The sequence below is a fragment of the Saccostrea cucullata genome, unplaced genomic scaffold (genome assembly GCF_032062105.1).
Source record: "Saccostrea cucullata isolate Sc308-1 unplaced genomic scaffold, CSIRO_AGI_Scuc_v1 ctg11321, whole genome shotgun sequence".
NCBI lineage: Eukaryota > Metazoa > Mollusca > Bivalvia > Ostreida > Ostreidae > Saccostrea > Saccostrea cuccullata.
This window is the reverse complement of record NW_026922413.1, coordinates 5,001-20,332: the sequence shown is the minus strand read 5'-3', so window position 1 is coordinate 20,332 and position 15,332 is coordinate 5,001. Positions and strand designations below refer to the sequence as shown.

General features: G+C 31.6%; 1 protein-coding gene across 1 annotated transcript in view; it reads right to left on the bottom strand.

Moving 5' to 3' along the window:
* Positions 1-115: 115 nt before the first annotated feature.
* Positions 116-15,332, bottom strand: part of LOC134261751 (rho-associated protein kinase 1-like) — a gene marked incomplete at both ends in the record, with an annotated part of 19,095 nt that continues 3,878 nt past the window's right edge. Inside the window, 17 exons of the mRNA XM_062744153.1 lie at positions 116-238; positions 855-1,015; positions 1,332-1,482; positions 1,727-1,833; positions 2,744-2,909; positions 3,265-3,345; positions 4,170-4,328; positions 4,563-4,671; positions 5,081-5,175; positions 5,302-5,316; positions 11,474-11,498; positions 11,730-11,889; positions 12,314-12,405; positions 12,585-12,723; positions 12,997-13,144; positions 13,233-13,317; positions 13,647-13,822. Of these exons, the coding sequence (XP_062600137.1) occupies positions 116-238; positions 855-1,015; positions 1,332-1,482; positions 1,727-1,833; positions 2,744-2,909; positions 3,265-3,345; positions 4,170-4,328; positions 4,563-4,671; positions 5,081-5,175; positions 5,302-5,316; positions 11,474-11,498; positions 11,730-11,889; positions 12,314-12,405; positions 12,585-12,723; positions 12,997-13,144; positions 13,233-13,317; positions 13,647-13,822 (1,992 nt within the window). The remainder of the gene's footprint in view (positions 239-854; positions 1,016-1,331; positions 1,483-1,726; positions 1,834-2,743; positions 2,910-3,264; positions 3,346-4,169; positions 4,329-4,562; positions 4,672-5,080; positions 5,176-5,301; positions 5,317-11,473; positions 11,499-11,729; positions 11,890-12,313; positions 12,406-12,584; positions 12,724-12,996; positions 13,145-13,232; positions 13,318-13,646; positions 13,823-15,332) is intronic.

Below are 15,332 nucleotides of genomic sequence, written 5' to 3'. Positions count from 1 at the left end.
TCCTACAACAGAAATTAAACAAGACTCAATATCAAATCTAAAATCCTAAATACAAGTATTTAACTTTCACTGCATATTTCAAACAAACAAACATGACGCCTTTAGTTACATGTACCTTGTTAAGCTGTTTCTCCATGGTTTTATAGCGAGTCAGGTCATGGGTTTGGCTCTTAAAGTCGCCCTGCATCAAATTTCTCCTCTGTATTTCCTGCTCTACTTGAAGGGAATAGTTTTTGGACTTGAAAATGAAAAAAATCGCAAGATTACTCAAAAACTATTTAAAACATCGAGTCCCATTTGCAGAAACACATCACTCCATTGCTTTGCAGAAAAGCAATGTTTGAGGAATTTCTAGCTAATTAAAAACTTAAATAAATTGTATGGCTATAATTTCAAATTCAAAACTTGATGTAAAATCTTCTTTTAAACCCTATACACTTCCCAGAACAATTTTATTTTTTTTATCATTCAGGACGTATCCTTACATATCATATCCATGGAAAGGGGAAGAAATTGTTATACACACTCAATTTTTTTTTCTTAAGTTAAAAAAACACTAAATGACAAATATTTTGAAAGAGAAAAAAACCCCAAACATATACTGTATGAAACGTAACAGTTAAGCATGACCAAATCATGGTCAAACAAGAACATAATCTAAAAATTTAATACTTTTCAGGAGAATTGGAACTAACTTACCTCCATCATATAACTGAATTGTTTTTTCTAGAATGAACAATTATCATGTAGCTGCCTCTATACTTAGTGAATTGTATTTTCTTGAGTGATCAATTATTAGGCAGCTGCCTAAAGATAAAGAGCTTCACTGTATCTACTACTATTAAAGTGAGTACCTTTTCTTTTTCATTTTTCAGCTCCCCCTGTACGGCCGTTACTTGTTGCGTCATCTGCAGCAGATCCACTTTCAGTTCCGATTTCTCTTTCTCGGCCTGTAGTAGCTGGTTTTCCACGGTAATGCGCGCCGCTTTCTCCTGGTCAAGCTTAACTTGGATGTCTGCAACAAACAAAATCTCCATCAAATGTCAGCCATTTATTTCATAAGTTAGAGAGCGCAATTGTTATTCTATATACACTACATGAACACTCTTTACTATTAATTTGACTAATTCCTGCTACATACAAGAAGAAGAATCTATTAAGTTTTCCTAATATATAAATACATTCAAAGATATACATCTTGACTACATATATTAGTCCCATCTTAGATCTTGGAGCAATGCTTTTTACAAATCTATGCAATTGTACAATTAATAAAGAATAGTGAGATATGAATCATCATCATGAATTCTCCCATCATATTGATGTCTTACCATTGATGGCTGAGGTCCTTGCCTCCTCTTTGGACAATAAGATGTCTTTTTTATCGGCGTTAAACCTTTTAATGGTCTCCTGGTGGTTGCCGATTTCCGTCTCTAGTTTCCTTTTATACGTCTCCAACTCCAATTCTACGTGGCTCTTACTCTGAGAAAAATCAAAGTACAATCACTTTGTAAATTCTCTAAAAACTACTTTAAAAATTTTATTCTGTTAACTTATATTCAAAGATTAAAAAATCAAAAATTCAAATTCACAAATTCTTTGACAATCAAATCTCTACCTTTATTTTAGAATAATCTTCTATGTGCACTTTTTTGTCATTTCTCAGAACAACTGAACAACTTTTAAATGCTTTTCGTCCCCTGTATTTGAACATCTGATAGTTTACCTTTTCTAATCGAATCACTGAGTCCTTGACCTTCTGAAGTTCATAGGTCAACTCCTTTTCCCGATCCTCAGATTTTCTCTTTTCTGACATTAATGATGAGATTCGATCTATAGAAATAAATATAAAGATCAGGATTTTACAACTACTTTTTTCATGTTAAACTCATGTTTCCACCAATAAATATAAATGGCCTCATTCTTCTGTTTTAAAGGCAGTATAAAACTAGTGTTGTCAAATCGGTTGAAAATTACAATCGATTAATCAGTAGCATCGGTTGACCCTAACCAACTGATCATCGGCCAATAATCTAATCGGTAACCCTTTGCATAAGATAGGATTAGATTTTATAAAATTTAGAAATTTCATTGTTAAATACTAGTAATGTAAGTTAAGGTGCATTGTACAGATCGAAATTCTAAAAACAGTATATATGCAGTTTGATTAACAATTTCAGTAATACAGATTTTTGCATGATTTTGAATTACTTGGGCTGGGGAAAGTTAGCATTGACAGATCAGGCTTTAATTTACATGATCATCTAAAATATATATATGGAATATTAATTTTTTTAACTGTTGTACGACATTTAATATTGCAAATCCTTGTGATTCTGAATGAAACATTGACAAGTTAATCCCCCCAAATACTGAAAACTAATTTATTTCATTTATACAACATATAGTTTAGTTTCTTCACTTTAGAAATACAAATATCATTATCTTTTGATTCATTTTAAACAGATTTTAAGTACATGTATTTAAAATAGTAAAGGACAACTCTTGGAAGATATATATTTTGATAACAAAAGCCTGTTCTTGAAATAAAAGTGAGGAAACTGTTAAAAAGATATGTGCTAAAATATACCGATTAATCGATTGTTAAAATCTCCAATCGATTGTCTAAAATCGACAGCCTTTCCGACCGATCATCGATTATAAATCGATCATCGTGACAACACTATATAAAACACATAAAATTTATATCAGGTGAAAGATTATGACAACTTCATCAACTGACCTGATAATTCTGACGTCTGTGAGGACACCTGTCGATTACTGCTCCGTTCATGTTCTAATGTCGACTGTAATTCTAGCACTTCTTTTTGTAAGGACTGTTTAGCACTTAGCACTTCATTGTACTTCATATTTAGCTCAGTGTAACTCTGTTCTGATATATTGTACCTCTACAAAAGTCAAAATTAATTTACAATGGTCATATCACCTTACTTACTCAATTTAAATTCTTATAGCATTTATTGTGAACAAATGATAATGTTATTCTAAATTCAAGTTTTTAAAAAATTTTATAATAATTTGATTTTTAGTTTAAATCATGCATATTTTCATTCAATTTATTTTTTGAAGTAATTATTATCTATGTGTTATAATGTTATCCTTATTCAGTGTAATTCTTAAAGTGATTCTCATTCAGATTTTCAGCAAAACATGTTCGCCTTTTTTAAAAATTTTTAATGTGGTACATTGTTAAGTAATTCTTAATCAATAAAATTCTTAAGGGTGCCTATAGGAAACACTCACCTGTTGTAATTCTGAACAAGATTTCTTGTATTTATTGGCACTCTCTGTCTCTGTTTTTATTTTCTCATTTAAATCTGATATCTGTTGAAAAAAGAATGAACCCTGAAATAATGTCAACAAATCACTTTCTTCCAAACAATTAGAAGACAAAAACAAAACCCATTGTTTAATCTCCTTTTAAAAATTTTCTTCAAGAAAGTGTGAATAAACAGTTTATATCATATTCTACATAGCCATTATTTTATTTCACTTAAATCTTGACATCAATTTCTCTACAGTGCAAATATTTTCCATTGTCCTGTTGATCACTGATCGAGACAGTCCCATTGAAGACTTACTACTTTCATTAGACTATAGATTTTTTTGTTGACCTGTTGACTGCTGATTGAAGCGGTCCCATTTAAGACTTGCCACTTTCTCCATACTGTAGATTTTTTTGATGACCTGTTTACCATGTAACACTAGTTACTTACCACTTTCTCCAGACTGTAGATTTTTTCGTTGACCTGTTGACCGTTTAACACTAGTTACTTACCACTTTCTCCAGACCGTATATTTTTTCATAACCTGTTTACCGTTTAACACTAGTTACTTACCATTTTCTCCAGACCATATATTTTTTCATAACCTGTTTACCATTAAACACTAGTTACTTACCACTTTCTCCAGACTGTAGATTTTGTTGACCTGTTGACTGCTGTTTGAAGCAGTCCCATTAAAGACTTACCAATTTCTCCAGACTGTATATTTTTTCATAACCTGTTTACCATGTAACACTAGTTACTAACCACTTTCTCCAGACTGTATATTTTTTCAAAATCTGTTTACCATTTAATACTAATTACTTACCACTTTCTCGTTGATATTTTCGTTGACCTGTTTACCGTTTAACACTAGTTACTTACCACTTTCTCCAGACTGTAGATTTTTTCGTTGACCTGCTGGCTGCTGTTTGAAGCTTCCTTACGAGATTTTATTTCAGCCTCCAACTGTTTCTCTTTGTCTTTCAGCATGGACTGCAGGTTCTTCTTCAGTTCCAGCTCCATGTTCAACTTCCTCTGGTTCTGTAAAACAAAATAGTCTCAGCTTAACTTGTGAAACATTTTATTTAACATTAATTTTTTTTCTTTCTGGGAATACTTTACCTTACCCATTTGAAACTTCTTATTTTGAGAACAGATACCACTATTACAAGAGGTGGTTTGAAATCTTGAGACCTCCTGTAAATCTCTTTGATCTTACCTCCTGTAAATCTCTTTGATCTTACCTCCTGATCATATTTGAATCTTTGATCTTACCTCTTGTAAATCACGTTTAAGGAAGACTAGATTTTTCTCCAGCTCTTGACAATCTTTCCTGAGGCGAGGTTCCTCCATATTAAGTCTTTCTAGATCAGACTGAGCCATTCTAAAACAAAATATTATAAACTATTTTGTTTCTTGTGTAACACATACATGTAGACATAAACCATTTTGTGAGCCTTTCAGTTAAGTTTTCAGGTAGGACTAATGGTAAAATACATTTTATAGATTTATAGGCAGATCAAATTTTCAAAATAGAGTAAAATCTAAAAAGATGTTTAATTGAATCAATCAAATTATTGAAAAAGCATCTACTTTCTGTTTCCCTGTCTCTACTTTCTGTTTCCCTGTCTCTACTTTCTCTTCATCTATATCTACTTTCTGTTTCCCTGTCTCTACTTTCTTTTTCCCTTTCTCTACTTTCTGTTTCCCTGTCTCTACTTTCTGTTCCCCAGTCCCTTCTTTCTGTTCCCCAGTCTCTACTTTCTGTTTCACTGTCTCTACTTTCTGTTTACCTGTATCTATTCTCCAGTTCCTCTTTAGCTGCTTTCAGTGAGCGGATCTGTTCCTCCATTTGTTTGAACCTTTTGTCTCCATCTCCCCCTCCTCCCTGTATAAATAACATAAACATCAGTAACCTAATATCAAAGTTCACTTGAATACTAATTAATATTTAAAAGTTACTAGTAGAAAAAAAGATAATTTTTACTACAGTATTTAGCATGTCTTTACTTACATCCATAGATGAAACCTGAAAGAGTAACAAAAACAAAATTTTAGCAAAAAATATGAGATATCAAAGTTTAAATAACCCAACCAAAACAGACTTCAGTAACCCAAATGTCTAACTCTACACAAGCATTCCGTACTCCTGATACCCACTACATCCTCAATGCATTCAGCTAACAATTAAATCTGAACATTTCAATCTAAGATCTACAGGTGTATACTTCATCATTCCAGTCTACCATCACATCATCTCATACAGAGTCTGACAGAGTCACAGAGAGGTGTGACATGAAATGTGATTTATCAGTATTACCCTCCTCAATACAGATTAACAATGTGCATATCATCAGTCAGTGCCAGGTGAATTAAACATACTAACTGTAAATGTATTTTTTTCCCTATATATTTAAAATTTTGTGGAATCACGATTTCTGTACAACCAAAGGGTGAAAAATGACTTGGATTTTTTTATAGCCATTCAATGATCTCTAAGTGTGCTGTGTTGTGATATACTTTAATGACATTTATTTTGCTTAAATTAATCCAAAATGGAACTGTTTTCCTAATTGTTCTCATTCTCTTCATTCCTACTGTGAGTTAATTTATTCAACAAATTGTCAATCTTGACTTGGTACATAATGTCCCATTTTTACCTAAGTTGACTATACATGTACATATGCTTAGTTCATTTACATGTACATGTATATAAACATCTTTACTATGACTCGATTCAACCATGATTATCCACAAGACACAGAATTAACACTGGTTGATAATTTGCCAGAAACCCAAAAGAAAGGTGCTAGGTGTGATCTAGTCTATATACAAGGCATTAACTTACTGGTTTAGTCTGATGATTCTGTAAAGTAAATGTCCAGTATTGTAACAGTAATGTTCTATACACATAATTACTACTACTAACAGTTAGTCTGATGATTCTGTAAAGTAAATGTCCAGTATTGTAACAGTCATGTTCTATACACATAATAACTACTACTAACAGTTAGTCTGATGATTCTGTAAAGTAAATGTCCAGTATTGTAACAGTCATGTTCTACACACATAATAACTACTACTAACAGTTAGTCTGATGATTCTGTAAGGTAAATGTCCAATATTGTAACAGTCATGTTCTATACACATAATAACTACAACTAACAGTTAGTCTGATGATTCTGTAAAGTAAATGTCCAGTATTGTAACAGTCATGTTCTACACACATAATAACTACAACTAACAGTTAGTCTGATGATTCTGTAAGGTAAATGTCCAATATTGTAACAGTCATGTTCTATACACATAATAACTACAACTAACAGTTAGTCTGATGATTCTGTAAGGTAAATGTCCAATATTGTAACAGTCATGTTCTATACACATAATAACTACTACTAACAGTTAGTCTGATGATTCTGTAAAGTAAATGTCCAGTATTGTAACAGTAATGTTCTATACACATAATTACTACTACTAACAGTTAGTCTGATGATTCTGTAAAGTAAATGTCCAGTATTGTAACAGTCATGTTCTATACACATAATTACTACTACTAACAGTTAGTCTGATGATTCTGTAAAGTAAATGTCCAGTATTGTAACAGTCATGTTCTACACACATAATAACTACTACTAACAGTTAGTCTGATGATTCTGTAAAGTAAATGTCCAGTATTGTAACAGTCATGTTCTATACACATAATAACTACTACTAACAGTTAGTCTGATGATTCTGTAAAGTAAATGTCCAATATTGTAACAGTCACGTTCTATACACATAATTACTACTACTAACAGTTAGTCTGATGATTCTGTAAAGTAAATGTCCAGTATTGTAACAGTCACGTTCTACACACATAATAACTACTACTAACAGTTAGTCTGATGATTCTGTAAGGTAAATGTCCAGTATTGTAACAGTCATGTTCTACACACATAATAACTACTACTAACAGTTAGTCTGATGATTCTGTAAAGTAAATGTCCAATATTGTAACAGTCATGTTCTATACACATAATAACTACTACTAACAGTTAGTCTGATGATTCTGTAAAGTAAATGTCCAATATTGTAACAGTCATGTTCTACACACATAATAACTACTACTAACAGTTAGTCTGATGATTCTGTAAAGTAAATGTCCAGTATTGTAACAGTCATGTTCTATACACATAATAACTACTACTAACAGTTAGTCTGATGATTCTGTAAAGTAAATGTCCAGTATTGTAACAGTCACGTTCTACACACATAATAACTACTACTAACAGTTAGTCTGATGATTCTGTAAAGTAAATGTCCAGTATTGTAACAGTCATGTTCTACACACATAATTACTACTACTAACAGTTAGTCTGATGATTCTGTAAAGTAAATGTCCAATATTGTAACAGTAATGTTCTATACACATAATAACTACTACTAACAGTTAGTCTGATGATTCTGTAAAGTAAATGTCCAGTATTGTAACAGTCACGTTCTACACACATAATAACTACTACTAACAGTTAGTCTGATGATTCTGTAAAGTAAATGTCCAGTATTGTAACAGTCACGTTCTATACACATAATAACTACTACTAACAGTTAGTCTGATGATTCTGTAAAGTAAATGTCCAGTATTGTAACAGTCACGTTCTATACACATAATAACTACTACTAACAGTTAGTCTGATGATTCTGTAAAGTAAATGTCCAATATTGTAACAGTCATGTTCTATACACATAATAACTACTACTAACAGTTAGTCTGATGATTCTGTAAGGTAAATGTCCAGTATTGTAACAGTCATGTTCTACACACATAATAACTACTACTAACAGTTAGTCTGATGATTCTGTAAAGTAAATGTCCAATATTGTAACAGTCATGTTCTATACACATAATAACTACTACTAACAGTTAGTCTGATGATTCTGTAAAGTAAATGTCCAGTATTGTAACAGTAATGTTCTATACACATAATTACTACTACTAACAGTTAGTCTGATGATTCTGTAAGGTAAATGTCCAATATTGTAACAGTCATGTTCTACACACATAATAACTACTACTAACAGTTAGTCTGATGATTCTGTAAAGTAAATGTCCAGTATTGTAACAGTCATGTTCTATACACATAATAACTACTACTAACAGTTAGTCTGATGATTCTGTAAAGTAAATGTCCAGTATTGTAACAGTCATGTTCTACACACATAATTACTACTACTAACAGTTAGTCTGATGATTCTGTAAAGTAAATGTCCAATATTGTAACAGTCATGTTCTATACACATAATTACTACTACTAACAGTTAGTCTGATGATTCTGTAAAGTAAATGTCCAATATTGTAACAGTAATGTTCTACACACATAATTACTACTACTAACAGTTAGTCTGATGATTCTGTAAAGTAAATGTCCAATATTGTAACAGTCATGTTCTATACACATAATAACTACTACTAACAGTTAGTCTGATGATTCTGTAAAGTAAATGTCCAGTATTGTAACAGTAATGTTCTATACACATAATTACTACTACTAACAGTTAGTCTGATGATTCTGTAAGGTAAATGTCCAATATTGTAACAGTAATGTTCTATACACATAATAACTACTACTAACAGTTAGTCTGATGATTCTGTAAAGTAGATGTCCAGTATTGTAACAGTCATGTTCTATACACATAATAACTACTACTAACAGTTAGTCTGATGATTCTGTAAAGTAAATGTCCAATATTGTAACAGTCATGTTCTACACACATAATAACTACTACTAACAGTTAGTCTGATGATTCTGTAAAGTAAATGTCCAGTATTGTAACAGTCATGTTCTACACATATAATAACTACTACTAACAGTTAGTCTGATGATTCTGTAAAGTAAATGTCCAATATTGTAACAGTCATGTTCTATACATATAATTACTACTACTAACAGTTAGTCTGATGATTCTGTAAAGTAAATGTCCAATATTGTAACAGTCATGTTCTATACACATAATTACTACTACTAACAGTTAGTCTGATGATTCTGTAAAGTAAATGTCCAATATTGTAACAGTAATGTTCTATACACATAATTACTACTACTAACAGTTAGTCTGATGATTCTGTAAAGTAAATGTCCAGTATTGTAACAGTCACGTTCTATACACATAATAACTACTACTAACAGTTAGTCTGATGATTCTGTAAAGTAAATGTCCAGTATTGTAACAGTCACGTTCTATACACATAATTACTACTACTAACAGTTAGTCTGATGATTCTGTAAAGTAAATGTCCAATATTGTAACAGTCATGTTCTATACACATAATTACTACTACTAACAGTTAGTCTGATGATTCTGTAAAGTAAATGTCCAATATTGTAACAGTAATGTTCTACACACATAATTACTACTACTAACAGTTAGTCTGATGATTCTGTAAAGTAAATGTCCAATATTGTAACAGTCATGTTCTATACACATAATAACTACTACTAACAGTTAGTCTGATGATTCTGTAAAGTAAATGTCCAGTATTGTAACAGTAATGTTCTATACACATAATTACTACTACTAACAGTTAGTCTGATGATTCTGTAAGGTAAATGTCCAATATTGTAACAGTAATGTTCTATACACATAATAACTACTACTAACAGTTAGTCTGATGATTCTGTAAAGTAAATGTCCAGTATTGTAACAGTCATGTTCTATACACATAATAACTACTACTAACAGTTAGTCTGATGATTCTGTAAAGTAAATGTCCAATATTGTAACAGTCACATTCTATACACATAATAACTACTACTAACAGTTAGTCTGATGATTCTGTAAAGTAAATGTCCAGTATTGTAACAGTCATGTTCTATACACATAATAACTACTACTAACAGTTAGTCTGATGATTCTGTAAAGTAAATGTCCAATATTGTAACAGTCACGTTCTATACACATAATAACTACTACTAACAGTTAGTCTGATGATTCTGTAAAGTAAATGTCCAGTATTGTAACAGTCATGTTCTATACACATAATAACTACAACTAACAGTTAGTCTGATGATTCTGTAAGGTAAATGTCCAGTATTGTAACAGTCATGTTCTATACACATAATTACTACTACTAACAGTTAGTCTGATGATTCTGTAAGGTAAATGTCCAATATTGTAACAGTAATGTTCTATACACATAATAACTACTACTAACAGTTAGTCTGATGATTCTGTAAAGTAAATGTCCAATATTGTAACAGTCACATTCTATACACATAATAACTACTACTAACAGTTAGTCTGATGATTCTGTAAAGTAAATGTCCAGTATTGTAACAGTCATGTTCTATACACATAATAACTACTACTAACAGTTAGTCTGATGATTCTGTAAAGTAAATGTCCAATATTGTAACAGTCACGTTCTATACACATAATAACTACTACTAACAGTTAGTCTGATGATTCTGTAAAGTAAATGTCCAGTATTGTAACAGTCATGTTCTATACACATAATAACTACTACTAACAGTTAGTCTGATGATTCTGTAAAGTAAATGTCCAATATTGTAACAGTCACGTTCTATACACATAATAACTACTACTAACAGTTAGTCTGATGATTCTGTAAAGTAAATGTCCAGTATTGTAACAGTCATGTTCTATACACATAATAACTACTACTAACAGTTAGTCTGATGATTCTGTAAGGTAAATGTCCAATATTGTAACAGTCACGTTCTACACACATAATAACTAGGGCTGGGACGATACAACTTTTTCTATATCGAAACGTATCACAATATTTGAGCCACGATACGATATGTATCACGATATGTTTAATTGCTTATAAAATCTGTTTTTGCAATGAAATAAACAAATTTTTCTTCGAAAGTAAGAATAATTTATTCAAAATAGTTGTTTATATGTTGTAAAACAAAAAATATTTTACTCAAGTGGTGTTAATTATTATTTATTTCACATCTATATTTATATTTATCTTATTTATTTTATATATTAAACCCCAAATGTTAAATAAACAAAGAAAAATAGAAGTAAGATTTTGGGGGGCGATAATTAGATATTTTTTCCTATGTATCGATATGCGTATCATCCTCACATTTATCACGATATATCGATATCTCGATATATCATCCCAGCCCTAATAATAACTACTACTAACATGTAAATAAACTAATACTTACACTGGGACCAGATTCAGATAGAAGCCTGAAAAGCAGAAAATCAAACATGATCAGCTAGAATGTGTACATACGTACAAGTTTCCAAAGTGACTTAACTTAAATGCTGTTAAATGATTCAACATATACATACTTGTTGAAATTTTAAAAATGCTGTTCATTGATGTTTATGTATATACATGTACGTACTGTTCATTGATGTTTAAGTATATACATGTACGTACTGTTAATTGATGTTTAAGTATATACATGTACGTACTGGTATTCTTTGTTGTAGGTGAAGCCGATGAATGGGAGATGGTTTCCAGCGAAAGCTTTAGGGACAGCAAACGATTCATCTGGGGTGTCATCTTTTTCTATGTCTTCAAAGTTACTGGTATCTACATCACTAGAAAGCTCAGGGACAACTGGGGGTGCAGCTACAATAAAGGAAACAGAGCTTAGAAAGAGAGCAGAATGTATCTGCATCACTAGAGAGCCCCAGGACAATTGGAGGTGCAGCTACAATAAAGATAACAGAACTAAAGAGAGAGCAAAATGTACACGGCAAAGCTAGAAAACAGCTAGGAGATCAGCTCAGAGACATCAAGCAACATGCATATAATATGTAATTCATCCATGTGTTCAGGCATTATTACAGCCACTAGTGATTAAATGCCAATCAGGAGAAATTACAGTAACCTTTTCTTAAAGTATTTCATGTCAAAAAAAAATAAAGGATAAAACAGCTAACTTGTAATGTGTTATTACGGTAACATAGTGTTAATGTATTTCATGTCAAAATAAAGGATAAAACAGCTAAGTTGTTATGTGTTATTACGGTATCAGTTGTAATGTCACTACCTTGTCTTAATGTATCCCATGTCCAGTCCGTGTTTCTGAAGAACTGATGTGTCTTTATTTCTTCTATTCCATTTCTTCCCAATCTCTCCGTTCTATAAAATTAATGAAAAATTAATATTTATTCTTGATGATATTTCAGCATGTTCAGTTGAAGAAGGTGATTATTCTCCTATTTAAAAGTAAAATCTTTAATAAGAATAGTTAAACTGATGTTTAGTGATAAAACATTCAATGTCTGTTGATGAATAATAATAGATTCCATGTCCCTGACCTGTCAGTAAGAAAGGCACAAATCAGACTTTTGGCTTCTTTTGAAATCTCAATGTCTGTGGGGAAACTGAGTGAGTTTTTGTGATCCATGATTTTTCCATATGTTCCTACCAGGGAATCTGCATAGAATGGGGTATCACCTAGGAAACAAAGCAACAGACTGATTTACATGTATATAACTCACTCTTACACACACATGCTCCTACAAATGCATTAATTCAGGATAAACCATTTAAAGATCTTTAACTTTAAATAAAATTTCTAAAATATATTCTTCATCAATTACGTTGTAAATATTGCCTTGTCAATCCTTTCATACTCAGTGAGAAGGTAACAACAGGTAATTAGGTCAGTTCAGGTAACAACAGGTAATTAGGTCAGTTCAGGTGCTACCAGACACAGGTGATACTTACCCACCAACATCTCAAACAGAAACACCCCCACCGACCACCAATCACACTCCCTCCCGTAAAAATTAGGTCGCCCCTGGGACTGAAGAACCTCGGGGGATATGTAGTCAGGAGTCCCTACGGCTGTATCAGACCTTACCATTCCACTGTTCTGTAAACAATCAATCAAAAATAAGTATGCAAGGAAAATTAATGTCAGCTCTCAACAATCAATTTGTTTGATGACATTATTGACTTACCTTATCCATCCTCATACAGGTCCCAAAATCTGCCAGCTTTAGATGACCCCCACTGTCCAGAAGCATATTATCTGGCTTCACGTCCCTATAAACAAAGTTATTAATTAACATATTGAACTTTACATCCATAGAAGCATAAAGCAAGTAACATCAGTCATATACACAGTATAGGCTGAACATCAATTTTCATTTTCAAACCCAGGATTGTTACAAGGAAAGAAAAAAAATTTTGAACACTTTTAAAAAGTACATGAATTTATTTTGAGTTTCAGTCTGGTGTTTCATATAAAGGTATTAAAATCCATTAATTCTGATGCATGTAAAGCCCCAATATTCATAGGTCATGTAGCTCAAATAAAGCTTATACTGACTGTTTTACCTTTTACAGAATCCTTTATAGTTTGGCTAGCTTACCTGTGAACAAAGCCCATGGAGTGAATTGCATCGAGAGCCAGGACCACTTCAGCACAGTAAAACTTGGCCCACTTCTCAGGCACATCGTAATTACTCATTAGGTTAACGAGGTCACCACCTGGCATATAGTCCATCACCATGTACAGGTATTTGGAATCTTGAAAGGCAAAGTGGAGCTACAACACAAAGTCAGTAGAGTCAATGTAGCGGTTCAACATCAGATTTATACTGCTTGAGGAAATGGAAAACTAAAACACAATCATGATAAAACAAAAATAAATTAATAATTCTATTTGATGGAGACTCAACATTGTTCCCAAAAAAGGCAATGTAGCTTAAGGGTGAAACGTTTACTGCATTTTGTAAACGTTTAAACGAACAGCAGCAAACAAAATGGTACAGTTTAAACGGGAGAATTTCATATGTTGAATTTTTATGGCTACTTACTCATGAAACACTATTTTGATAAACCATTCTTTCACTATAATGTAAGTATGAGTTGTCATTACTGTTTATTTGTTGGTTTTTATGACGAAAGAGTAGGAAGTGGCAAAAACTGAAACGAGATAGTAAGGTATAAAAATATAATGCGATAACATTGAGGGTTCCGGTTTATGTTCAATTTTTCAAAGCTCTATATTCAAAATTATACCGTTATAAGCATGATACTTTTTATTTTCTAATCAATAAAAAGCAACAACAGGGGTTATTTATTTTAGAACATATACTTGGAAAAATAAAATACCTCGCTAGTTTTCACTACTTGGAAATTGGAATTAAATATGTTAGACCATATTGGTTTCTAGATAGTTCTATTTAATATCACGTTTCCTGTATCGATTGTAACAGAAAAAAGTGTTTGTAACAGACACAGAGTGTTTTCTTTGGTAAATATGAAATAAAACAACTTGTCTGCAAGACGTTGATACTAACCTTCGTGTAAACGTTTACTCAATTTGTACACGTTTATAGCATTTAATCGAAACGTCGCCGTTTATACATGTAATCGTTTCACCCTTAAAGTAGCTTCAATATCAGTTCTATACAGTTATGCAAAAAATGGAAACAATTCAATCCTTATATTTGCATCTGAATTTGCCTGTTCAAATGACATCAAAACTTTTAAATGAAAATTGAGAGATCAGTCATTACTGTTTACATTTTGATTTTTTAAAATTTTGTATATGATGTTGTAATTTTCAATATTTGCAAAGTCAAAATAAAAACCATCACTTTCTAGTGTTAAATCTAGACCATAAAAAGGGCATAGTAATCAAGGAATCAAAAGGGCACTTTGTGTCGCGACAGGATCTCATGAGGGCACTTTTAAAATTTAAAATTATCTTAAACATTTATTAATTTTTACATACTTTAACATGTTTAATTACTTTTAATATATCCTTTCTTATTGAAATCTTTATTTAAACAAGTAACTGAAAGATGAATTCATATACATGTATGTCATTGTGTATTCCATACATTTCTTTTTTAAATACCAACACAATTAGCACACCTGGGGGTGACATGACAATTATTGAAACAAAACGAATATAATAAAAAAGGCATTTACATCCAATTTCTTTAATCAAAAAAGTAGTAATGTTACTCTTGAGAAAGTAATGGTATTATATAGCTGAAACATCTGCAAAAATTATTAAAGTTTGGAGGTATGATTATTTTTTTTAC